At 53.4% G+C, this 24,785-nt stretch overlaps 2 protein-coding genes across 3 annotated transcripts; one reads left to right on the forward strand and one right to left on the reverse strand.

Moving 5' to 3' along the window:
• Nucleotides 1-3,909: 3,909 nt before the first annotated feature.
• Nucleotides 3,910-9,036, reverse strand: LOC127202530 (cytochrome P450 2W1). The gene is given in 10 exon segments (XM_051161167.1): nt 3,910-4,099; nt 4,203-4,344; nt 4,506-4,690; nt 4,782-4,920; nt 5,250-5,423; nt 7,124-7,219; nt 7,221-7,282; nt 7,357-7,506; nt 7,748-7,910; nt 8,854-9,036. Coding segments are annotated over 10 exon segments (1,482 nt in total). The 3' UTR covers nt 3,910-3,911.
• A 9,045-nt stretch (nt 9,037-18,081) lies between these two features.
• Nucleotides 18,082-24,250, forward strand: LOC127202533 (cytochrome c oxidase assembly protein COX19). 2 transcript variants are annotated; one of them, XM_051161170.1, is made up of 3 exons: nt 18,091-18,249; nt 20,657-20,772; nt 23,976-24,250. In XM_051161170.1, exons 1-3 carry the CDS (start codon nt 18,168-18,170, stop codon nt 24,054-24,056), a joined length of 279 nt encoding a protein of 92 aa, XP_051017127.1. In that variant the 5' UTR covers nt 18,091-18,167; the 3' UTR covers nt 24,057-24,250. The 2 variants fall into 2 exon arrangements, 1 of the variants encoding a protein (XP_051017127.1); XR_007832341.1 differs by lacking the exons at nt 20,657-20,772; nt 23,976-24,250 and adding an exon at nt 19,956-20,099 and having other exon boundaries at nt 18,082-18,249.
• The last annotated feature ends 535 nt before the right edge of the window (nt 24,251-24,785 follow it).

Genomic DNA, 24,785 nt, shown 5'->3' on the forward strand with positions numbered 1-24,785 from the left:
GAGCTCCAAGGTGCCACTCTCACGTGTGTGGCCCCAAAGTGGCTGTGAACAGATTCTATTTTTCTACCAAGGATATCGTAGAGATTGGCCCTGGCTGGCTCTCTCTATCAGTTGGGACTCCCTGGTGTTGGGGTGGTGGGGTCTCCTACATATCAATCTGGGGGCCTTTGCAGTACAGCCTGGATGTAACTTACCCATCTGCTTGTAGTGAGGACCCTGGGCCACAAGCTGCTAGAGGCTGCTGCCTCATGATCCCTGCTCGCTTCCAACAACCAATGTGCTCTCCCTCAGTGTCAGCAGCATTCACTTCTCATTGAAGGTCTCAGCCTTCATGACAAATGACAGAGCGTTTGTGTCAGGACCCTTGTCGCCCTCAGAACACATACTCCACTCCCACTGGGTAACTTTTCCTTCAGACCCTAAAGAATCATCCATAATGCCACCTAGTGAGGGTGCTGACTGGCCGGAGAGGTTTGGGCACAGGTCTGGCACGGTGAGTTCACTGGGGTCTGCGCGGGAGCCATGCAGCGTCCGCCTCCTGTCCCCTGTGCCCTCTGGCCCTCACCTTCTTGAACTCACTCATCACCCCTTTTGTATCAGCGTAAGTTTTACACACCCCTGGGCATAGAGGTATATAAAAGAGGCTTACAGATCAAATATGTACTAGATCACAAATTTATTTTAAAATTCTAATACATAGAGGTTGCCATTTATTAAAGATGAAAGCACAGTTGCCTATTCACCACGGTCTGTTGCAGCACAATCCGCAGATAACATGGCTTCGTTGCTGAGAAGCTGAGGTGGTGACAGAACACTGAAAGCCAGTTTTTCGTAAACTGTTTTAAGAACAGAAACTTTAAAAGCCAGGCGTGGAGGCAGAGCAGATTGCTGTGAGTTCGAGGCCAGCCTGGTCTACAGAGGGAGCCCAGGACAGCCAAGGCTACAAAGAGAAACCCTGTCTGGAAAAAAACCAAAAAGAAAAAGTTGGGTGTAGTGGTGCACACCTTTAATCCCAGCACTCGGGAGGCAGAAGCAGGTGGATCTCTGTGAGTTTGAGGCCAGCCTGGTCTACAAAGAGAGTTCCAGGACAGCCAGGGCTATTATACAGAGAAACCCTGTCTCAAGAAACAAAAACAAAAGGAAAAACCAAAAAGAAAAAAAGCCTTTGTATTTAAAGCCCTGGATTCCCAGCACTCAGGAGGCAGAAGCAAACAGATGGATCTCAGAGTTCGAGTCCAGCCTAGTGTACAGAGTGAATTCCAGGACAGCCAGAGCTACACAGAGAAACCCTGTCTCAAAATAAAAAAAAAAAATAAAATAGAATAAAGCCTTGAGACTGATAACATCTGGACCCAAGACTGCAGATAAGCTGGGCTGTGGGACACCTGGAAACAACCAGGATCTGTTAGGCATTTAACTCCCTCGTGCACACACACACACACACACACACACACACACAAGGTTTCTCTGTGTAGCCCTGGCAGTCCTGGAATTTGCTCTATATACCAGGCTGGCCTAGAACTCAGGGATCCTCCTGCCTCCGCCTCCCGAGTGCTGGGATTAAAGGCGTGCGCCGCCGCCGCCGCCGCCGCCGCCGCCGCCGCCGCCGCCGCCGCCACCACCACCACAAAGCTTCAAATGACTGACTTGCCAAGTAGGCTTGCAGCCTGCAGTTGAATAGGCAGGAGGGAATGGTGGCTGGGATCTCAGATGGATCAGGTGGTCCTCCTAGCCACATACCTCTCTCCTACATGGAACGTTAGCAGACCCAGTCCCTCACGGGTCTCCTTTGGGTGCTGGGCTGCTCTGATCCAAAGCCTGGGGGACAGAGTCCCACCACCCATTCCCAGCTCCAAATGGACAAGGAATGTGTCACAGTGAAGAGATGGGCAACCAGGGCCAACTGGGCTGAAACCAGGCTGCCATCAGCTGCCTGGAGGCCCAGGTGGTCACAGCATCCTGAGCCTGTGTGAGCAGCTGGGGTCCCTCCAAGGGCAGGCCGTCCAGATCCAACTGCCACTAGAGTGTCGTCCCCACATCCGCGCAACACTTAAGCAAGTCATCTCACTCTCTAGCCCTCCCACCCGCCCTGAACAACATGCCACGTGGCAGAAGAGAGGCTGCACACTGGGCCAGCACCCAGACTTCAAACCATGCCAGCTCACTCAAGTGGAGCAGAGCTGAGCTGTCCCTGGGTGTCTCTAAGTGTTAAGATGGGCAGAGTGGCCCACGCCTTTAATCCCAGCACTCGGGAGGCAGAGGCAGGCAGGGCTCTTGAGTTCAGGGCCAGCCTGGTCTTCAGAGTGAGTTCCAGGACAGCCAGGGTTACACAGAAAAGGCTGTTCTCAAACAAACAAAAAACAAAAGTGATGGTCTTGGCGCAGTTCCCCAGCGCCAAGGGTACAGTGGGGAGAGAGGCAGCCAGCCAAAGCGTGGGCCTCTCCCTGGTCATGGGTCTCCTGTAATCTGGCCATTTGTAGCCAGATCCAAACCTCAGCTACAAATTCCTATCCCCATCTTTGTCCTGTGTCCCTCAGACATTTCCATCACTTCAAATTTAATTACTTTTTGTTTTGGTTTGGTTTTTTTGAGACAGGGTTTCCTTGTGTAGCCTTGGTTGTCCTGGACTCACTTTGTAGACCAGGCTGGCCTCGAACTCACAGCGATCCACTTGCCTCTGCCTCTCATGTGCTGGGATTAAAGGCGTGTACCACCATGCCCGGCAGATTTAATTACATTTAAAGCACCAAAGCAGGGGACTCATTCACCAACCTGTCACCACCAACTCCCAGACTCTTCGTGCCAGGAGGGACCTAAGTGTCCCATGATCTGGGTTTCACACGCACTCCAGCTGGCTCCTGCCATTCATGGTGGCTTCTAGCCCCACCCTTTCCTCACGGGGAAGCCCCATGCTGCCTGCGGCCAGCCCAGCCATATCAGATGCTGCTGAGGAAGGCTCTGCTAGAGTTGGCAGGTTGACAGACACACGCAGCTCGGGTCATCCGCCCGAGCGTTTCAAAGTCTTGAGTGAGCACGTTGGGAAACAAGGAACACAAGCAACACAAAGGAATAGAGCGGGCGGTTCAAGAACCATAGCTCTGGGTTTCCTGGTAGCCAAGTCGAAAAGGGAAACATGGTAGGTTCCTCGCTGTCGGTGACAGCTGGCATCTGAAACCTGGGGAAGGTTCCTAGGACATCAGCTGGAAGTGGCTTTTTCCTCCCATCATTCTTGCCCCAGGTGACCAGAGAGTGTCAGTTGTCAGAAGAGGTAGAAGAAAGGAATAGAAACGTCACCTGTGGTCAAGCTTGGGTAGCCCCTGGAATCCCCTTGGCGCTAGTCAAAGGTGGAGCACCCTAGACTGGCTAGTTAACTCTGCCAGGTAGGGAGGTGAGAGGGTATACTGTGGGTTATGGAAGGGCTATAGGCCAGGCATCTGGGTACAAGGGAGCCCCCATGCCTGGTGGAGAGCCTGGATATAGCCAACAGTAGGGGGAGGGGAAGAACAGTGAATGGACTGAGGGATGAAGTAGTCTGTACTCTTGGGAGTTTGGCTGCCTTGGAGACCAGAGGAGAGGAGAGCTGTGTGTAGTGTTTGGGGTGTAGGAGACTGGAAGGTGGGTTAAGGCTCCTGGAAACACCATAGCAGGCCAGGGTAGGACTGCTGGGATGGGCAGATACGCCTGCTGCCTATGATGCCCAGATGAAAGGCCAGCTTCCAGCCTCCAGTGTGGAGGGACAGGCATCCCAGCCCCACTGTACACTGACACAGAAGCTGTGGTCCAGATGGATGGTACAGGCACTGTCTGCACATGGTTTGTTGCTAGGGATACTACAGCCACCTGCAGTGCACACTGGAGAGGTAGGCTAGGCTCTGGTAGGTTGTCCCCCCCCCCCCCTGTGTGTGAGCACCCTAGGATCTAGGCACCGCACACAGGGTCTGGGCAGGTGGTCGCATAGTGAAGGCTGGGGCAGGTCGCAAATCCAGGTCTGCAGGGCTGAGGCCAGGCGGGGGCAGCAGATGGTACCGCTGGAGGAGGCCTGCAAAGAGCAGAAAGAGCTCGGTCCTAGCCAGGCTCTCCCCAACACAGACCCGGCGGCCTGCAAGAGAAATCAAAGCACCATGTAGGGTCCCGGGCTTGCTCCTGGAGGGGCAGAGTGGGGAGCGGGGAGCTGAGAGAGGCACACCCTGAATGCAAGTTACCAGTGGAGAAAGGCAGGAAGGCCCCCCGCTTCACGAAGCGCCCCTCGGCATCCAGAAAGTGGTCTGGGTTGAACTGGCTTGGGGTCTCCCATTGTGCCTTGTCCAGGAGCACGGAGGTCAGCAGAGGGATCACAGGAGTGCCCTGTAGGGCAGAGGAGAGGGGGACAGAATGCTGGGGAGGGAGGGGCGGTTCCTGCCTCCCACCTGCACCACATGGTGTTAGCCTCTCTCACTGGTGAATATGAGACCCAAGAAGTCCCCTCTCCACCCCAAGTCAAAGGGAAGAAGGACGTGAGATGCCACCTTGGGGAGCAGGTAGCCACCCAGCTGGACGTCAGCAGCTGTGCATCGGGGCACATGGGGCAGGAGTGTGATGTACCGCTGGGTCTCGTGCAGCACGGCGCTGGTGTAAGGCAGGGCTCGCTGGTCCTCTGGCTTGGGTAGCTGCCCAGGGCCCAGCACTCGGCCTAGCTCCTCCTGCACACGACCTAGGAGAGAGGGAGGGTGGCACCGTGCGGGAGTGAAGGCCCATCCCTAACCCCTAAGGGGTCCCGCCCCCTACCGTGGAGTGACTCTCACCCTGCACGTGTGGGTGCTTAACCATCAGGAAGACTGCCCACTGCAGCGTGGCTGCCGTGGTCTCCGTTCCAGCCATAACCATGTCCAGTGTGCAGGCCAGGACATTGGCCTCACTAAACATATCCTCGGGGTCCTCCTCCTGCAGGCCAGGTGGGCAGAACTGGGGGTGAATCTCTGAGGATTCCCCCAACCTATGGGCCCAGCCCGGTCCTATGCCCCGGAGGGAGTCAGGCCAGATGGAAAGAGAACTGGCGTTTACCCAGGGTTCACCCAACCCCACTGCTCACTCTGGGTACTCACAGGGTCCAATCGCACAGAGGATACCGAGACTCCCAGAGGTCCCCCAGTAGATGGGAGAGAGCCCTTCCGTAGTTCCTCTCCCCTGAGCTGCCGCCGCCAACACCACTCCACACCCACCCCTGACACCCTGCCCCTAGGTCTCTGAGGAAACCCTGGCCCTGTCCACACCTGGCCCCGCTGTAACAGAGCTTCCATGTAACTCCGCACGGGGCCGCCACTTGGCAAGAGTGGTCTCTGAGCCTCCAGAAGGGTTCTCAGGATGGCGCGCACCTCCTCGATCTTGCTCATGACAGGCCTGTGCAACCGCAGCAGGGCCCCCAGCCGCGGAAAGGTGTTGAATAGCTGAAAGTGGGCGGGACAGTGAGGTGGAGTAGAGGTGAGTGACAGATGCAGTTCCTGTGAGTAAGCCATATCCATCCAGAAGCAGGTGCATCTGGCTCCAGGCTCTGGTCAAACGTATCGGGGCAATGCTGCCCCCGGCCACAAGGGGGCACCAGGCTAGCAGTACTGGAAGCTTGTCACCCTCCTGGGAATCCAGGGGCCAGGAGGATATGGTGGGGTGTTTAGGAAGGAGCCAGGTAACCTGATACATTTGGATGGCTCTGTGCTTAAAAGGAAGGGCAGAAGAGGGATGGTTACTATGGAGTTAGAAATCACAGCTATGGGAGCGCACAGATCTCACTGGGAGGGGCAACGTGTAGCTTATAGTAGAGTGGGTCCGGTGCCCTTAAGTATTCAGAATTCCAGCTGCTTCTGTGTTGGTAATTATTGGTGAGAAATGCCAAATATTTCTCCAAAGTGGCAATGACCATCTCTACTGCCGGGGTTATGGGGGGGAGACCCCCTCCTCCATCCCCCAGGGGGTGCTCTGGAGTTGAGCTCACTGCTTGCTCTGACAACGTGTGAGTGGAAAACCCAAGCCAAAGGGCACGCTCACCATAGTGGCCGCTCCCCCTAATGTCCTGTGGGGCCTCAACCTGAGCCAGGGCCCAACAGTAAGGGCTAGATGCTGAGTGTCTAGCCCAAAGCCACGACTCTTAAAACTCTGGGGCACTGGACTTCGGAAGGGCTGGTTTTAATGATTTCTGTATGAGGGGTATGTCCTCACAAAGGTGCTTAGCCAGGCACGGTGGCTCACACTCTTAGTTCCAGCACTCGGGAGGCAGAACCAAATGGATCTCAGGGAGTTCGAAGCCAGCCTGATCTACGTAGACAGTTCCAGGACAGCCAGGACTAAAGAGACCCTCTCTCAACAAATAAATAAAAGAAAAGGTGCCTGGGGATGGGGGACTTCAGGACAGGGGTTACACAATACTATAAAAGCCCCCCACACACACACACACATACACACCTTTGGCACCTGCATCTATTACTGTAGGGGGCATGGGGAAAGCTGGGACTCCTTGGTCCAGATGTCTCATCTGCCAGAGAGCAGATGGTTCGCATGCAAACCATGCCAGCCGATGTCTGTCTTTAGCTAGTGTTACATGCTCTCTGTTGGCTTTATTTTTTTTTTTTATCTTTTTGTTGGTTTTATTTTTGTTTTGTCTTTTGAAACGGGGTCTCGTGTAGCCCCAGTTGTCCTTAAAACTCACTATGAGGATGACCTTGAATTTATTTTATTTTAATTTTTGAGACAGGGTTTCTCTGTGTAGCCCTGATTGACCTGTACTCACTCTGTAGACTAGGCTGGCTTAGAACTCATGGAGATCCACCTGCCTCTGCCTCCCAAGTGCTGGGATTACAGACATGCGCCACCAGTCCCGGCTCATGATCTTGAATTTATGATCCTCCCGACCCCACCTCCAGAGTGATGGGAATCGCAGGTGTGTACCACATGCCCGGCTTATGTAGTTCTGGGGATGACACCCAGGGCTTCATGCGTGTTGGGCAAGTGTTCTCCCAATGAAACCACATCCCCAGGGCTCCTTGTTCCAAGGGTAACAAGGGTGGCAAAGGTCCCTGGCTTCAGGGGCCAGAGCTGGCCCTCACACCCTAGTTCAACCAGGGCTTAATTTCCTGTGGGGGTGGCAACCTCTCACCTGTATGCCAGGTGACCCCAAAAGGACCATGACTTGGTCAATGAGATTCAGCAGGGACACAAACACGGGGTCCCGGTAGTCAAAGCGCTGGCCGAAAGAGCAGTGTGAAGATGATGTTGCAGGGTGCCCAGCCCAGCAGGGCCAGGGGAAACGGCTGGCCTGGAGGTCATGGAGGAAGACAAGCCTCAGGTGGGCAGGGATGCGGGGGAGGGGCATCCCGGTCCCCCACTCACCTCCACAGCTGTCCAGCAGCTCTTCAAGACAGGCCAGCTCCTGCAGCACCTTGCCCACCATGGGTGGCTGTCCCACACCCAGGCTGTGCAGCGTGCGCACCGTGAATTGGCGAGCTGCCCTCCAGTGAGCTCCAGAAGAAAAGAAGATGCCTGTCGGGTAGACATGAGTCGTGAGTGCCAACCACTCCCCATCTTGATGATGCATATACGGGGAACAGGGGGGCCCCCGCTCTGGGGGGGCCCCAGGCTCAACTCCAGGCCCCTCCCATTCGGAGGTTACCCTGGGTCATACTTCTCCTGGCTCGCAATGGACTGATCCTGTCCCTCCCCAGTACCAGTCCAAGAGGCCAAGTCCCCTCCCATCTGGCAGGGAACCCCAATGCCCACCTACCCCCACCTCGCTGGATAAGCTGGAAGATGGGGATTGGGGGCCGATCGGCCAGCTCATGCCCAGTTCCAACCAGGGCCTCCCTCACCACCTCGTAGCCCGACAGCACCACGGTCTTCTGAGATCCCAGGTGGACTGTGAACACCGGCCCGTAGCGTTCTGAGAGCTGGTGGAGACAAACAGGCGTCAGGCAGGCAGCCTCCGCCCACCCTCCAAGAGCCAGGGTTAGCAGGACAGGTACTGGGTGTACACTGAAAGCTGAAGAGCTGGAGGAGACCCAAGGAGCCCCTCCAGTCTCCCCAGGAGGGCACGTTTGTCCGTACTGCCATCTCCTCACTTCAAAGACAAAAAACAAAAAACCAAAAAAAAAACCCTGAAAAACGGGAATGCGAGTTTTATTTGTGTGGGTCTCATGGCTGGGCCTGCCAGATATTTGCTCCTCGGGCTCAGCCCTGATCCTAGTGCCTGCAGCCACATTGGAGTCTAGCCTGATCCACCCTAGGAAAGGTGGGGCAGAGCCACTTGAAGCCAACTCTGCAGCTGTGTAGACTTCTCTGCAAAGACAAGTCCCCTGATCCATGTGCAAGGACCTCCACCCCACTGGGCCAGTTAGCCCTGGCTAGTGGCAGCGCAGCCAACACACCTTCACCTCTGGGTCCTGAGGAGAGCTATACCCTAGTAACACCCTACCCAGACAAGGACTCCTCTGTACAATCTGCAGCCCTACCCCAGTTCAGTCGCTTCTAGACACACCTGCCAGTCTCTTCCCTCTTGTCCCAGAACCCTCAGGTTTTCTCCCATCCATACCTTGGGAAGCCCACCCTGCCCATCACTCCTGAACCCTGACCCTGGACTTTTGTTCCTGACTTTCTTTCTTTCCTTCCTTCTTTCTTTCTTTTATTTGCAATGTTGGGATAGAACCAGGTCCTTATGCATATAAAGCAAGCACGCTACGATGAACTACCTCCCCAGCCTGGGGACACTTCCAAATCTGTTCCCTGGGGACAAGCCCAGCTGACTTCTTGTATCCCCCTACTGTCTTCCCCTGTTGGCAGCTGGGACATGGACACCATCCAGGCTGTGACATGACATAAGGTTGCCCACCCTACCTCCATCAGGGCCCGGTCCTGTTGGGTCACACCCAGCAAATGCAGGTTCCCCAGGAACGGCAGAGGGCGAGGCCCAGGGGGCCACCGAGGGGCCAGGGAGGGGTCCCGGGCAAAGCCCCGGAGCAGCCCCCACAACCCCAGAAGCAGCAAGATCCCCCAGACACCTAGGAGCAGCAGAGCCATGTAAACAGCTGGATGGCAAATCCTCAGCACTCACTCCAGGGGCCCAGAGAGCCCTGCGCCTTATAGCCATCCTCCCCAGGGCGTGCCCGGCACCCCACCCACCCCACCACCCTGAGAATGTGGAACGAGCAGTTTGCAGGGGACAGCCCAGCAGGAGGAGGCTTAAAGCTACAGACTGTGTGGTATGTGGGGTCCCCTCTGTGGCAGGGGGCCTGGGTTTGGGGGCTGAAAGGACCTCTCTCTGTAGGAGGTACAGGGCCAAGGTTTTCTTTTGGTCACAGGTTGTCCAAGCCTGGGCCATGTAGGGTCTTCTTCCACGAGACCCATCCCCATCCCTCTGTGTGTCCCCCACCGCCCCCACCCCACCCCCTGGGGCTCTAGTGACATAGTCAGAGCCCATTGTCTGTTCTGTCCCCTAACTCTGAGAGCCTGTTAGTTCTACAAGATCTCCCCATCAAAGTGGAATCTGTGGGACTTTGAGACTGGGTCCTCATCCTGAAAGAAAGGACCCCCCGCCCCCGTGTCCTCAGATTGTAGCTTCCAGAAGCAAGACCCAGCAGGCACAGAACCTCTGTGCAACACAAAAAGCCCTGTGCAGCCACCAAAGGCCTCTCTAATCACAAGGGCCTCAAAGGCCATGGCCTTCAGAAGTGGCCAGTGTCTGCTGAAGTCAAGGGAGCTCCCCCCAGCAGCCTGGAGCAAGGGGCAGGGGCCACCCAGACACTGAGGGGCCATCCAGCAGACTGCGTAACAGACACACCAGGTGGCTCGGTTTACAGCCCCTGCTGTCTGGGCTCTACTCCTGCCTCTTAAATCCTGGTGGCCTCCCTGGGGAGGAGGTGTCCCTTTGAGAAAGGAAGGGCTGTGCGGGGCGGGCGGCTGTTGGCACCAGAAGTAGCCGAGTTGCTTCCTGCAGCCTGTTTCAACATGAGGCACCAGGAGTCCTGTCCCCCCTCCAGGAGGGCCCCCTCACCATGGGGCCTGTCCCCTCAGGTGTCATCCACACCCTGAACAAATGCTGAGGTGAGGCAGAAGCTGCAGGCATCCCCGCTCCCGCAGCCAGGTTTTGCCTGTGGCACAAAGGCCAGCCTCTAGACCACATCTCACCTGTAAGGGGAACCTAGCACTTCCATTTCCTGGAACAGTGTGAGCCTGGGCTGGGACAGCTTCTTGTCACCGCTGTAGACAGCGGCTACCAAGGCCACTTACTGAGCATCCATTGCTAGGGATCCTACCCAGCCACGTACATCTACATAATTGCACAGAGCTCGCTGTGTGCCAGCCTTGGCCAGGAATGAGGGCTATGGAAATCAGCGGCAGAGGGACCGATAGGATTCTGCCATCACAATTCCAGGGCAAGACTGATACAACCCCGTTTGCCACTAAACGTGCATTGGAAAGGGAGAAGTCAAGGCAGACGGTGTTTTGTGGAGTCTGCACTGCAGCTTCTGAGTTGAGATTTGCCTGGCTGTCAGGGACAATGTGATGTGGAGGTGGGCTGGCGCAGGATGATCATGGCTGGAGTCTGCAGCCCCTCCAGCAGCAGCCAAGAGCTCCCCTACCAGCATGAGAGTCCCTATGGCTGCAGCAAAGACTCACAGAAGCTCACCCCACAGTTGCCTGGGTGAATTAAGTGTCCTGATATCCAGGCATTTGTGAACAGCTCTCCTCCCGCAGCATCCATGCTTGTGACATGACTGGTGTAGCCCAAATCCCCCTGCTTCTGTTTGGGATTACAGGTAATACTACCCAGCTAGCATGGGGACTATTTTGGTAAAGGACTGTTGTTGATTTGTCTGTTTGATACAGGGTCTCACGTAGCTCAGATTGATGCTCAGCTCATTAAGTAATGGAGGCTGGCTTTGAACTCCTAATCTTCCACCCACCCCCACCCCATCCCCTCTTCCCTAGGTCTTAGATTACTAGTGTACCTTGCCCAGTTCAAAGGGTATGTGTGGCCAGGCGTAATGGCTCATGACTTTAATCTCAGCGCACAGGAGGCAGAGGCAGGCTGTGAGTTGAGGCCAGCCTGGTCTACAAAGCAAGTTCAGGACAGTCAAGGCTACACAAGGAAACCCTGTCTCAAAAAAAAAAAAAAAAAAAAAAAAAAAGGCAAAAACAGGCAAGCAAACAACCCCCCCCAAAAAAAAACCCACAAAAAACGAAAAAAGAAGGAATGGGTGTATGAACTGGGCATAATGCACGCCTTTAATCCCAGCACTCGGGAGGCAGAGGCAGGCAGATCTCTGTAAATTCGAGGCCAGCCTGGTCTACAAAGGGAGTCCAGGACAGCCAGGACTACACAGAGAAACCCTGTCTTGGGAAAAAGAAGTGTGTGTGTGTGTGTGTGTGTGTGTGTGTTGTACTGTTATGTCCATATGTGCATATTGATGGTTTAAGTGCAAGCACGTGTATGCCACAGCGCCTGTGTAAAGGGTCAGAGGTTGACTTCTACTGTCAGTTCTTTCCTTCTACCTTGTTTGTGACAGGATCTATGTTTGCAGCTGCCTATGAAATACTAAGCCAGCGGAAGGGCTTCTGGGATTTCTCCCCTCCTCACCTCCCACCTTGCTGTAGGAGCTCTGGGATTGCAGGCACCCAGGATATCACATCCAGCTTTACACAGGATCAGGCATCCTCAGACTTGCACAGCAAGCATTTCCCTCCCCCTCCCCCCCCGCAGCCCTGGCCCCCCGAGCCCCGGCCCCAGCCCCACTTCGCTCACTCAGACAGGATCTTTCACTGGCCTGGAGCTCAGCAATTCTGCTAGGCTGGCTGCCCAGCTAGCCTTCAAGGGCTTTGGTCGCAGCTTCCTCAGCGCTGTGATTGCAAGTGTGTACCACACGCTTTTCGCCTGGGTATCGGGGATCGATCACAAGTGTTGTGCTTGCACGGCTTACCCATCTATTCTCCACACTTTTGACGTTATTAGCACATGCTAGACCACACGGTGAAGCAATCTGGGCTGCAGATAGGTACGGTTTAGCAGCAGAGCACTCACTGAGCATGCACCAGCACCAGGGCTCTTTCCAGCAGCACTGAGAATGAGAGAGAGAGAGAGAGAGAGAGAGAGAGAGAGAGAGAGAGAGAGAGAGAGAGGAGAGGAATTTAAAATAGACCCTGATGAGTTTTGACATGTGTCTGGGCCATTACCACAATTACACTAGCAAACATCATCACCCCACAGCTTTCCTGGGCCCAGTGTGTCCCCTGCCATACATCGCTTGATGCTATTTTTAACAGCACTGTGTACCCAGAATTAGACACGGGCCTCCTCTGCTGTGCTGGGCGTGGTGGGTGTGAGTGTTCACGTTGTTCCCAGTCTTGAGCTGTCAAAAGGCAGTCTGCTAAAGATACGAGGGTAGAAGAGAGGGGGTGAGCGCACCTGTGCTGAAGCAGGAGGCTCAGGAGCTCTGGACCAGCTTGTCCTATATGGTAAGACTTGACGCTGTGCACACCCACAGGAGACGTTGCGAAATAAACTCTGAGCAAAGGGATGCCTGCGCGAAGGTGCTGGGCGTTTGTTACTATTTCTTGTGCTGCTGGGATTCAAACCCAAGGCCTTGTTAGAAAAGTGCTCTAAGGGGGCTGGAGAGATGGCTCAGAGGTTAAGGGTACTGACTGCTCTTCCAGAGGTCCTGAGTTCAGTTCCCAGAAACCACATATAATTTGCACACCCTCTTTTGGTGTGCAGGTGTACAGGAAGAGCACTATATACATAATAAATTAATTTAAAAGAAAGAAAGAAAGAAAAGTGCTCTAGTACTGAGCTATGCCCTCCCCCAGCCCCTCACTGGGGGAGTCTAGGCAGGTGCTCTATGAATGGAAAATAAAATAAAATAAGAAGGAGGAGGAAGAGGAGGAGGAGGAGGAGGAAGAGGCATGGTGGCACATGCCTTTAATCCCAGCACTCTGGAGGCAGAGGCAGGCAGACAGCCAAGACTACAAAGAGAGAAACCCTGTTTTGAAAAACAAAAACAAAAAAGAAAGAAAGAAAGAAAGAAAAAAAAGAAAAGAAAAAGGAAAGACATGACTGCTCCTAGGCATGGGGGAGGAGAAGGTCTATTGGAGATATGAGGGCGAGCAGAGCCAGAGGCAGGGACATCTGGGAAAGCCCAGGGTGAACATGACCCTGAGCAGGGCACTGTGAGGAGAGGGGGAAGGATAGAGGACAAGAGCCGGCAACCACAGAGGCTGGATTATATAAGGAAGGGCGAGAGTCGGGGTGGGGTGGGGGGCGGGGCAGAGCAGCCCAGCTGGGCAAGAGAAGTTTAGGGTAGGCAGAGTAGGTACAGGGTAGGTACACCAACCATACTTACCTATAACAGGTAAGGACTGAGGGATGTTGGGGGAACCTCGTGGCCAGGTCTGCTCTGATATGTTAAATAGGCACTTCAGTTAACCCACAATTACATCCCCAGTCCTACTTTTTTTTTTTTGAGTCAGGGTCTATTTGGGTAGCCCAGGTTGATCTGGAACAACTTCTCCTCCTCTTCTTCCTCCTCCTCCTCCTCTTCCTCCTCCCACCCCTTCTCCAGAGTGCAGGCTGGCATTGCAGGAAGGAGTGCACCATATGCCTGGTAGCTGTTCCTTTTTTTTTCTTCTCTCCTTTTTTTTTTTTTTTTTTTTTTTTTCCAGTGCTGGGGATTAAATTTTAGCTTTACTGAGCTACATCTCCAGTAGCCCCAGGGCTGTTCCCTTTTTTAATTTTTATGGAATTTCCCCCACACCCAGCAAAGGTGTGTCACCAACTGTCTCCAGTGTGGTTGCTCAATCCGCCAAGGGTCTGCTCTCATCAGATTTGCTTGGTAGGGGCAGGCTGATAGATGCCCTGGGCTATCCTTGTATGCAAAGCTCTGATTGGCTGGCTGGCTCGGGCTACATCTAGCCTCGACCTGATGTGGAGGTGGGTGAATACCACCAAACATGGCCACATAAATGTTCCCCATCAAGTGTCCTTCATGTAATATGCTGTTGTCATCTTTCTATCAGAAGGGGCCCGTATTTCCCACACTTGGATCTAGGGACACTGTGGGGATACTGCAGCACTCCAGAGGTTAGGTCATAAAAGAGATATAGTGTAGAAGTACACACACACGCACACACACCTGAGAAAAGGGATGCCTGCTTCACTCTGTACTTTGTTACTATTTCCTGTGGTGCTGGGACTCAAACACAAGGCCTTGCTAGACAAGTGCTCTAGCACTGAGCCACACCCCAGCCCCTCACTGGGGGATTCTAGGCAGGCGCTCTACCACTGAGCCACACCCCAGCTCCTCACTGGGGGATTCTAGGCAGGTGCTCTAGCACTGAGCCACACCCCAGCCCCTCACTGGGGGATTCTAGGCAGGCGCTCTACCACTGAGCCACACCCCAGCCCCTCACTGGGGGATTCTAGGCAGGTGCTCTACCACTGAGCCACACCCCAGCCCCTCACTGGGGGATTCTAGGCAGGTGCTCTACCACTGAGCCACACCCCAGCCCCTCACTGGGGGATTCTAGGCAGGTGCTCTACCACTGAGCCATACCCCAGCCCCTCACTGGGGGGTTCTAGGCAGGTGCTCTACCACTGAGCCACACCCCAGCCCCTCACTGGGGGATTCTAGGCAGGTGCTCTACCACTGAGCCACACCCCAGCCCCTCACTGGGGGATTCTAGGCAGGTGCTCTACCACTGAGCCACACCCCAGCCCCTCACTGGGGGATTCTAGGCAGGTGCTCTACCACTGAGCCACACCCCAGCCCCTCACTGGGGGATTCTAGGCAGGCGCTCTACCACTGAGCCACACCCCAGCCCCTCACTGGGGGATTCTAGGCAGGTGCTCTACCACTGAGCCACACCCCAAGCCCCTCACTGGGGGATTCTAGGCAGGTGCTCTACCACTGAGCCACACCCCAAGCCCCTCACTGGGGGATTCTAGGCAGGTGCTCTACCACTGAGCCACACCCCAGCCCCTCACTGGGGATTCTAGGCAGGTGCTCTACCACTGAGCCACACCCCAGCCCCTCACTGGGGGATTCTAGGCAGGTGCTCTACCACTGAGCCACACCCCAAGCCCCTCACTGGGGGATTCTAGGCAGGTATTAGAGCCCAGGTGTAGAACACTAACAGTCCAAGGACATAGCCATGCTCCCATCATTAGCCTCAGTGGGCTGGTGTAGTATAAAATCAGGTCAAAGCTGTGAGTTCTTTTGCACAACCACAAGGGCTTGAATTTGAATCTCTAGCATCCACATAAAAAGCCAGGCAGGGCTATACATGTTAGCAGCTCCATTTTGGGGACAGAGACAAGTGGATCTTGAGAGCTTGTTGGCCAACAGCTTTGCCAGAAATGGTGAGCTTCCGATTCAAAAAGAGGTCCCCACCTCAAAGCAATATGGGAAAAGACACTTGACATCCTTCTGTGGCCTCCATGTGCACACGCAGGTGCATCCAACTACACACACACACACACACACACACACACACACACATCTCCCTTAAGTAAACAGCTGGGCAGGGAGGTGTACATCCTTGATCTCTTTGATCACAATACTTGGAAAGCCAGCACTCGGGAGGCAGAGGTGGCAGATCTCTGTGAGGTTGAGGCCAGGCAGAGCTACAGAGTGAGACCCTGTCTTAAACCAAAACTAAAAGCAAAAGCAAAACAACCACCACCACCAACAACAAGGGCTCATAGAAGGCAGTAACCATTTCCTAGGAGTGGCGAATTAAAATCTTGCTTTTCACAGCCCAGACTCCAGCCCCTGCTGCTTTCTTGGTTCTTTGGGACTGCCTGACAGAGATCTTGCCACCTCAGGGACAGAGATGCCTTTTCATTTTAAGTGGCAAGGGTTGCTTGTTGGGCTATAAAAGCTACCATTGTTCACAGCTAAAAAAAAAAAAAAAAACCATTAATGAGTAACTCAGATTGTGGCCCCTGGTTCCAGGCATGGAAAAGGTGGGAAAGGGCTGTTTATATATATGACAAGGACAAAGTACAGCTTTCCTCCTGGAGCCGTCCCTCAGCGTGTGTGTGTGTGTGTGTGTGTGTGTGTGTGTGTGTGTACCCCATGCAAGTGGAAACCAGAGGAGGAAGTCAGGTATCTTGCTCTAACATTCTCCACCTTATCCCCTTGTGACCGGCTGTTTGCTGAACCTGGAACTAGGCTGGCAGCCAGCAAGTCCCAACCCCTTACAGTGCTGGGATTACAGGCCCATGGCACCTAGCCTTTGTGTGTGTGTGTGTGTGTGTGTCAGGGGTGGGGGTGGGGAGAGTGGGGGTAGGGGCAGACTCTGAGGATTTGAACTTAGGTCCTCATGTTTGTATAGCAAGTGCTCTTGTCTGCTAAGCCCATCTCCCCAGGCTCCTTCTTGAGAGGCAAGCTGAACTAGAGCCCGGAACAGGCTTTCTGGAGGTTTGGGTAGGGAGGTGGTATCCCTCTGTAAGGCAGCCTAATTGGTCTGGACACAGGAAGCTAAATCCAGCCTCCCACACGGGAAGCCAGGGTGGAACGCAGCAAGGAGACCAATGGATGCCTGTGGAGGAGAGGAGTCCAGCAAGGTAGAAGATATAGGGGTGCATCTGCTGTAGCCCCTGGGAATTGCCAACACACCCAACACTGGATGTGTTAGTGATGTTGGGGTCCGTCAGAGGACAGCAGAGGGAGAGCTGGTTCCAAGGAGCTGCTATGAGCCTACTGATGCTCCCCTCTTGCTCACCGCTGGAGCCTGCCATGGTGTGGAACATAGGGACCATTTGTGGCTCAGATGGAATGTAGGACACGTCCTAGGACGCTAGCCAGTGCAGGGAGGTGGGGAGCAAGTGGTCTTCTCTGTCCCAGGCTGAAAAGCAGGGGTGCAGCCATAACAATAGAAACAAGCCAGTAGACTGCATCTCACTACCAACAGAATATTTCTCCCAAATCCAAGTGTCATGATCTTAGCCCCCAGGCCTCTTTTGAAATAGTGCTGTGGCCCAGCGGCGGCGTAGTGGCACACGCCTTTAAATCCCAGCCCTCGGGAAGCAGAGGCAGGCAGATCGCTGTGAGTTCGAGGCCAGCCTGGTCCACAAAGTGAGTCCAGGACAGCCAAGGTTACACAGAGAAACTCTGTCTCAAAAAACAAAACACAACACAACACAACAACAGGAAATAGTGCTGTGGCAGACATGAGCAGCTGAGGTTGAAATTGCTAGGATGTGCTGAGTGTTGTGGAGGACATGTTTAATACCAGCATTTGAGAGGCAGAAGCAGGTGGATCTTGAGACCAGCCTGGTCTACAGAGAGAGTTCTAGGACAGAGAAACCCCTGTCTCAAACAAAACAAAACAAAAAAGAATAGAAAGAAAAATAAATTGTTGGGTTGGCCCTACTCCAATATGGCAATGCTCTTTTGTTTGTTTTTGTTTTTTCGAGATAGGGTTACAGACACTTGGAGAGAATGCGGGGGTACTGTTTCTAGCGAGAATTACCCACTACTCACCTCAGAGGCTGGGGAAAAACCTGGGCTCCCTGGAGCAGACAGCAGGGACAGCAGCCCACATTAGGGCTAATGGCCCAAACCTTAGGCTCCGACTTCCCGTGTCTTGAACCATAGAAGATGCCCTTTGGAGCGATTTTGTTTTGTCTTGTAAAACTGGGTCTTGCCGTTATAACCCAGGTTTGCCTAAGACTCAGTCCCATGTGCTGAGACTACAGGTGTGAGGCACTATACCCTGGTTTAATTTCTGTTTGTAAAACCTCTGTTTGTGGCACTGTGTCACAACACCCATCCCTTCTTTAGTGAGCTGCTCGCCTTGTTTAGACCTTCTGAGCAGATGGTGACACCCTGGTAGACAGATGGATAGGATGAAGATCTCGGAGCACGAACTGGTGTCCTCGGGCTGCACCTCTGTGGGCTTGCTTTGCTCATCCGTACCAGAAGATGGCTGCCTGGAAAACACCGAATTGTAGCCACAAAGGGCGGGGGTCCTTTCATATCACGGCAGGGACCTGGGCTAGGCCGGTGGAGCGGGGTTTGGTGGGCGGGGCCTCGGTGGGCGGGGCGGGGCCCGGCCTACCGCTCGACTAGCTCTGCGCTTCCTGGGCCTGCTCGGTGCTCGACTGCCCGCCCTGCGTCGCCTCTGCTCTTTCTGCTCTGGATTCCGTCGTCATGTCGACCGCAATGAACTTCGGGACCAAAAGCTTCCAGCCACGGCCACCCGACAAAGGCAGCTTTCCGCTGGACCATTTCGGTGAGGCGAGGCGAGACTCAAGCTGCCGGCGGCCTGGCATTGGGTGGCAGCGTCTGGGGTGCTGAGCCTGAGTGGTAGGGCTGTTTCTCGGTGACAGGTGACAGGGTCAGGGGTATTGGATGTGGGTGGCAGGATCTGGGATACTGCTTCTGCATGGCAGGGTCAGAGCTGTTGGATTCAGGTGCAGTATCTGAGGAGCCCCGTGGGGACGCAAGTAGGGAAATTAAGTCTTGAGGATCCTTATTTCAGAGAGCCACCTGCCATGCATGGTCCCTCCAAGTGAGAGCTCAGACTCGGGGTTAATGTGACAGAATGGCGACAGGACTCCTGGAGTGCGACTTGATGCTAGGCTCCCCTGGTGCCAGTGCAGGAGATACCCGCCTTCCCCAGCTTAAGGCTCTGGGTCTGCAGTGAACATTGGGCAAAGAAATATTTCCGAAAAGCTTTTTGACATCTCATGTTGAGGTTGGAACTCAGGGCTTGGCATATGCTGGGCCAGGCTCCGCCTGTGAGCCACACTCCCAGCCCCGGAGCATTACAGTTCGCAGTGCTGAAGTTTACAGTTAGCACGCCTTTTGGAAAGCTGAAACATGTAAAAGAAAAACAAAACAACAACAACAAACAAACAAACAGAAACAACCTGGAGAGAGTTGGGGCTGTAGCTCAGATGAACAGATGCCTAACACACATTCCACATTCCTCAGTGCTACAGTAAAAAAAAAAAAAAAGAAAACAACACTCAGCCGGGCATGGTGGCCCACGCCTTTAATCCAGGCACTCGGGAGGCAGAGGCAGGTGGATCGCTGTGAGTTCGAGGCCAGCCTGGTTTACAAAGCGAGTCTGGGACAGCCAAGGCTACATAGAGAAACCCTGTCTCGAAAAAACAAAAAACAAAACAAAAAAAACACAACCCTCTTCCAAACCTACCACAAACAAAACAGTCCTGAGAAATGCTCCTGTTTATGGTGGCGTGTTAGTGTAGACTGAGCATTGGGTACAATGTTGTGGAAACTCTGTGCCAGGGACAGCTTCAGAGGTTATTGTTTTTGTTGTTGGTGGTTTTGTTTTGTATTTAAGTTTTTTGAGACAGGGTTTCTCTGTGTTATTTTGGCTGTTCTGGATTCATTTTGTAGACCAAGCTGGCCTTGAACTCACAGCGATCCACTTGCCTCTGTCTCCCACGTGCTGGGATTAAAGACGTGCACCACCATGCCCGGCTTGTTTTTGTTTAAGATTTTATTTATTATGTATACAGTGCTCTGCCTGCATGTACACCTGCAAGCCAGAAGAGGGCACCAGATCACATTATAGAGTTTGTGAACCAGCATGTGGGTGCTGGGAATTGAACTCAGGACCTCTGGAAGAGCAGTCAGTGCTCTTCACCTATGAGCCATCTCTCCAGCCCAAAGATCATTTGTTTTTTAAAATTATATTTATTTAGCGTGTTTGAAGATGTGCCACAGTGTACATGGAGGACAACCTGTGGAGGTCAGGGGGCAGGGTCTCTTTTTCCTCCATGTGGGTCCTAGCCATCAAACTCAGGTTGTCAGTTTTAGTAGCAAGTTCCTTTACCTGCTGAACCATCTCACTATCCTTAAATTGTGATTTTTTTTTTTTAACCAACATTTCATTGGGAAATTTTCCATTTTAAAATTTTGTTTTCATTCATTAATTATTACTTAATTTTGCTTTTTTTTTTCCCCAAGACAGTTTCTCTGTGTAGCCCTGGCTGTCCTGGAACTCACTCTGTAGACCAGGCTGAACTCAGACTTACAGAAATCCACCCACCTCTACCTCCAGAGTCCTGGGATTAAAGGTGTGCACCGCTGTGCCTGGCTTTTTGTTTTGTTTTGTTTTGTTTTGTTTCTCAACATGGCCTCGAACTCACAGTGATTGCCTGCCTCTGCCTCCCGAGTACTGGGATTAAAGGTGTGCACCACTACTGCCCGGCCTATGCCTGGTTTTATTTTACTTTTTTAACTTTACGTGTATGCATGTGCAACTGAGCGTATGCATATGCACCATGTGTGTGCAGGTGCCGTTGGTGGCCACAAGGGGGTGTTTGACTCCTAGAGCTGGAGTTAGGGGCATTTGTTAGCTGCTCAGTTTGGATGCTGGGAGCTAAACTCAGGTCTTCTACAAGAGCAGCAAGTGTTCGTAACCAGGGAGCCATCTCTGCAGCTCCTTTGTTTTGCTTTTGCTTTTGTTTTTGTTTTTGTTTTTGTTTTGTTTTGAAGTACACAAGGGGTACTATATGCCAAGCGTGCACGTTACCTCAGAGCCGCACCTCCAGCCTCACGAAGGGCACAAATTTTGAGGGAAACCATAGCACTGCTCCTAAGGCCGTGACGTGAGCAGGTCAGGCCTTCCTTTCACAGATAGGATGCTGTGTTTCTTTTCTTCCTAGGTGAATGTAAGAACTTTAAAGAAAAGTTTATGAAGTGTCTCCGTGACAAGAATTACGAAAACACTCTGTGCCGAAATGAATCTAAAGAATATTTAGTCTGCAGGATGCAAAGGCAAGTACGCCATTGATGGTTCCTACCTGAGTTGGTGGGTGGCGAGCCACCATATGGGTGCTAGGAGCTGGGTCTGTCGCCGCTGCCCTGGGTTCACTAATTAGGCTAAGCTGGCTACAGGCAAGCCAAGGGATCCTCCCATCTCTGCCCCCCCAGTGCTGGGATTGCAAGCACACCCAGCTTTCTTTATGTGGGTTCTGGCTAGGGAACTCAGGTCCGTTTCAGCAACCCAGCCGCCTTCCCGGCCACATCAGAGTGGCTGATGTTAGCGGGGGAGAAATCACAGCTTAACCACTGAGGTGGCACAGGGCTGCCAAGATACCCTGGGAACCTCTCTGTGAGTGGCCCCCCCCCATTCCTCAGAGCTTTGTCCCTCTGTCATTAAGCTTTCAGAATCATAGATCACGGCAGCGCCGACTGAGCCAACAGGTTTTCATGCCTTTCACGTTCTCAGCCCGTAAGAACACGCACTGCAATAGTCCCTTCCACTGAAAGCTGTTTGGAATGTCACAGGGACAATAGGCGACTTAAGCAGTGATGGATGGTGATGCCTACAGTCCCTGCAAGTTTACTTTGAAACACAACAGAAACCTCACTCTACTGAGCTTTGCCTGAGAATGAGTAAGAGCCATTCTGACTAAATGTGAAGGAGCAGATAGCATGTCATTACGCAGGGGGAGGGGGCCTGTCCCCTTGCTCACACAGGAATTCAGGCCCCTCTGTCTCTCAAGATGAGGAAGACCTCAGTGGTCCACTTAAGTCTCCTTTCTTTGTGTTTGGCAGACCCAGACAAGTTCCTGAGGTGTAGGCATGCAGGGCTTACAGTGTAGGTGTTTCGGCTGGCTGCAAGGCCTGGCCCTGCCATCATGACAGCGCTTGGGTCTGTCCTGCTCTCACTGCCTCTGGCCTCAGAAGACAGATAAGAATTTCTTTCTTTTTCTTTTTCTTTTTTCTTTTTTTTTTTTTTTGTGTGTGTGTGTGTGTGTGTGTGTGTGTGTGTGTGTGTGTGTGTGTGTGTGTGTGTTTGGTTGGTTGGTTTTTGTTTTTTCCGAGATAGGGTTTCCCTGTGTAGCTGTCCTGGACTCACTTTGTAGACCAGGCTGGCCTCTAACTCACAGCAATCCTCCTGCTTCAGCCTTCTGAGTATTGGGGTGCCAGGTGTATGGCACCATGCTTGGCTGGTTCATTATTTTGTTTGGCTGGTTGTTAATGAAATTATCAACTGTACAGTGGAAGTAGACCTAGCAGAGGTGCGCACTTACACACACACAGAGAAAAGACATGAATAAGTAAATGCAATTAAAAAATGAAATTAAAATATCTCTCCTTAGTCCTCCTGGGAATGGGGAGCCTCAGGGACTTTTGCTGCCTTTGTAGCCCTCCTGCCCCCACCTCTAGAGAGGTGAAGGTGACAGGAGGATGGAATGAGAGGTGCTGGGACAGGTAGGCATGCCTAAGCCCTCAGGAAGGCTCCAGAAAACAGCTCCAGGCTCATCTGAGTGATGCCAGCCTTAGAAATCCCAAAGACATCTTTCTAGGTGTGTCCCCTTAGATGGCAGAGGGACATTGAAAGCATTCCTTTGGTGCGGATGTGCACCTTTCATGCATGTGAAAGTCAACCTTGGGTTCTGTCCTTGGGGGCCACCCATCCCAGTGGCCTGGAGCTCACTGATCAGCCCTGTTGGCAGTCTGCGAAGCCCGAGGGACCCTCCCTTCTTCACCTCCCCAGCACTGGGTTACAAGCACAAGCCACCCCAATGGGCTTCAGGACATAAGTCCTAGGCATCCAAGCTAGGCATGTCCCCGGCCCTTTGTTTATTCCTCTTTCAGGACATGGTCTGTGATTAGCCCAGTCTGGCCTATAGCCTGTTTCTGCCCCTGACCCCTGGGCTCACACAAACCACCATGCACTGAAGTCTCTGGTCTTCCGAGAGCTGGGCCCAGGCCTGTGGAGACCTGCAGGGAGCGGAAGCTGCCTCCTGAACTATGTCCTCCTTGGCTGGTAACTTTTCTCTGGCAGTGAGGGCCAGCAACACTAGGCTTGTGACCTGTGGCTTCAAACCACAGACAAGCCACTCACACTCAGCATACACGTACACCCCTGCAACCTTTGGGCAGACGGCCTGAGGCTAGACCTTAGCCTCCCAGAGCTGGAGTCCTGTCCTTCTGCAGAGCTTTGGGCGGGGCAGGTGTGGGGGCATCTGCGTCCCCAGACCCTGGACCACTTTCCTCCTGATGCTTGCTGTCTGGCCAGAGCCAGGCAGACTCTGATCTTCAGTGTCCCTGAGGTTAGAGTGTGACCTCCAAGCCACTCCTCTCCTCCCACATCAGGACCCTGGCACCCACAGGCTGTGGGCCCCAGGAGTGTCTGTCCTTGGGCATTGTCACTGATTAAGGAGGCAGAGAAGTCCCTGGGTCGAGATGGTGACCAGATTCGCTATGAGCCTCTCCTGCGCATTCTGAGCCGTGGGAAGTGGATCGTGATGGGGTGGCCTGTGAAGAGTGTAGTGTGGGCGCAGGAGGGATGCGCTGGAGTCAGCCACAGCATGGGGGCCCTTGCGTGTGGATGGCTGATGGGAGCCAGGCTGGAGCACTCTGTGCCAGGCTTCCGTACATCTTTACAGGGCAGCTGTATTCCAGGTAGCTGTAGAGGTGGTGGCCTTAGGTCTCATAGAGAGGTCAGGAGCTACCAGTGCCGGGATCATGACACTGTGACCAGGCTGGGCCATCTGGTACCAAGTTCTGGCCTTCTGTCTCCCAGAATACATTTTCACAATGACCTAGAGGCCATGTTCAAAGTGGACATGGCCTCCTCAATGCCGTGGCCCCAGCTACATGCACCCCTTAAAGTCTGCACAGGCAAGTGGTCTAGCTCCAGACATTCCTGCTCTTCCCACCCTACACAGCTATCAGGACATATAACCTACCCTTAGCTCTCTCCAGCCCTGTTCTCTTCTGTGGGGTCAAGTGGAAATACTTGGCCCTGCCCACATCCTGAGTCCCTGCCCACATCCTGAGTCCCTGCCCGGTGAGCCTGGGCTGACAGCATGGCTGCTTGGCTTCAGGCGCTGTGGGGAGGACTCTCTAGTCTGTTTTCCTGTTTTAGAACAGGGGTGGCGGGTGGGGTGCTGGGAGCCTGGGCAGGTGGTCTCGCCCTCTCCCTCCTGCCCTTCCTTCCCCGTGACAGTGTCCTTCTCTTTCAGGCAGCTGATGGCACCGGAACCTCTGGAGAAGCTGGGCTTTAGGGACGTAATGGATGGGAAGCCAGAGGCAGAGGATAAAAGTTGAGAAGAAAACCACAGGGCCGAGTCTCCAGCTGCGTGGAGCAGAGCTGAGCCCTTCTGCCCACAGGGCAAGGAGACCTGCCTGAGACTCTGTGCCACCCAGGGGGACTTTAACATGGCTCAGCCCTGCAGCGCACACCAAGATGCTTCCTCTGCTGATCTGTTTCCCTTCAGAGAGTGGTTCTGTTCTTCTTCCTCATCTGTAAATATTACAGGATTCCCTCAGGGGTGAACGCCCCTGTGATAGGATATCCCGCCCAGTATGGCCATCACACCACGGAGCCTGGACAGCTTTCAGCCTGATTCAGCTTGTCACAGACCTGAGTCCTCACAACAGAACCTGTCAGTGAAAGCAAGCGGCAGCAAATGTCCACCTTTTGTCCTCACGGCCACACACCAGCCTCTTTCCCCGCCTCTGTTCTTTTCTTTGCACAAACCAGCAATACAAAATAGGAAGTGAGGAACTATTTGCCTTTTGACATATTTGACATATTTGGGAGTTTTTTGTTTTTTCTTTCTTTCTTTCTTTGTTTCTTTCTTTCCTTTTTGGTTTTTTGAGACAGGGTCTCTCTGTGTAGCCTTGGCTGTCCTGGACTCACTTTGTAGACCAGGCTGGCCTTGAACTCACAGCTATCGACTTGCCTCTGCCTCCCAAGTGTTGGGATTAAATGCGTGTGCCACCACTGCCGGGCTTTGCTGTTGTTGTTGTGAGACAGGGTTTCTCTGTGTAGCC

The sequence above is a fragment of the Acomys russatus genome, chromosome 19 (genome assembly GCF_903995435.1).
Source record: "Acomys russatus chromosome 19, mAcoRus1.1, whole genome shotgun sequence".
Lineage (NCBI taxonomy): Eukaryota > Metazoa > Chordata > Mammalia > Rodentia > Muridae > Acomys > Acomys russatus.

Coding starts and splice junctions, on each gene's coding strand:
- LOC127202533 (XM_051161170.1), top strand. CDS start 18,168: ATGTCGACCGCAATGAACTTCGGGACCAAAAGCTTCCAGCCACGGCCA. Junction 18,250..20,656: donor CTTTCCGCTGGACCATTTCG/GTGAGGCGAGGC, acceptor TTTTCTTCCTAG/GTGAATGTAAGAACTTTAAA. Junction 20,773..23,975: donor TCTGCAGGATGCAAAGGCAA/GTACGCCATTGA, acceptor TCTTTCAGGCAG/CTGATGGCACCGGAACCTCT.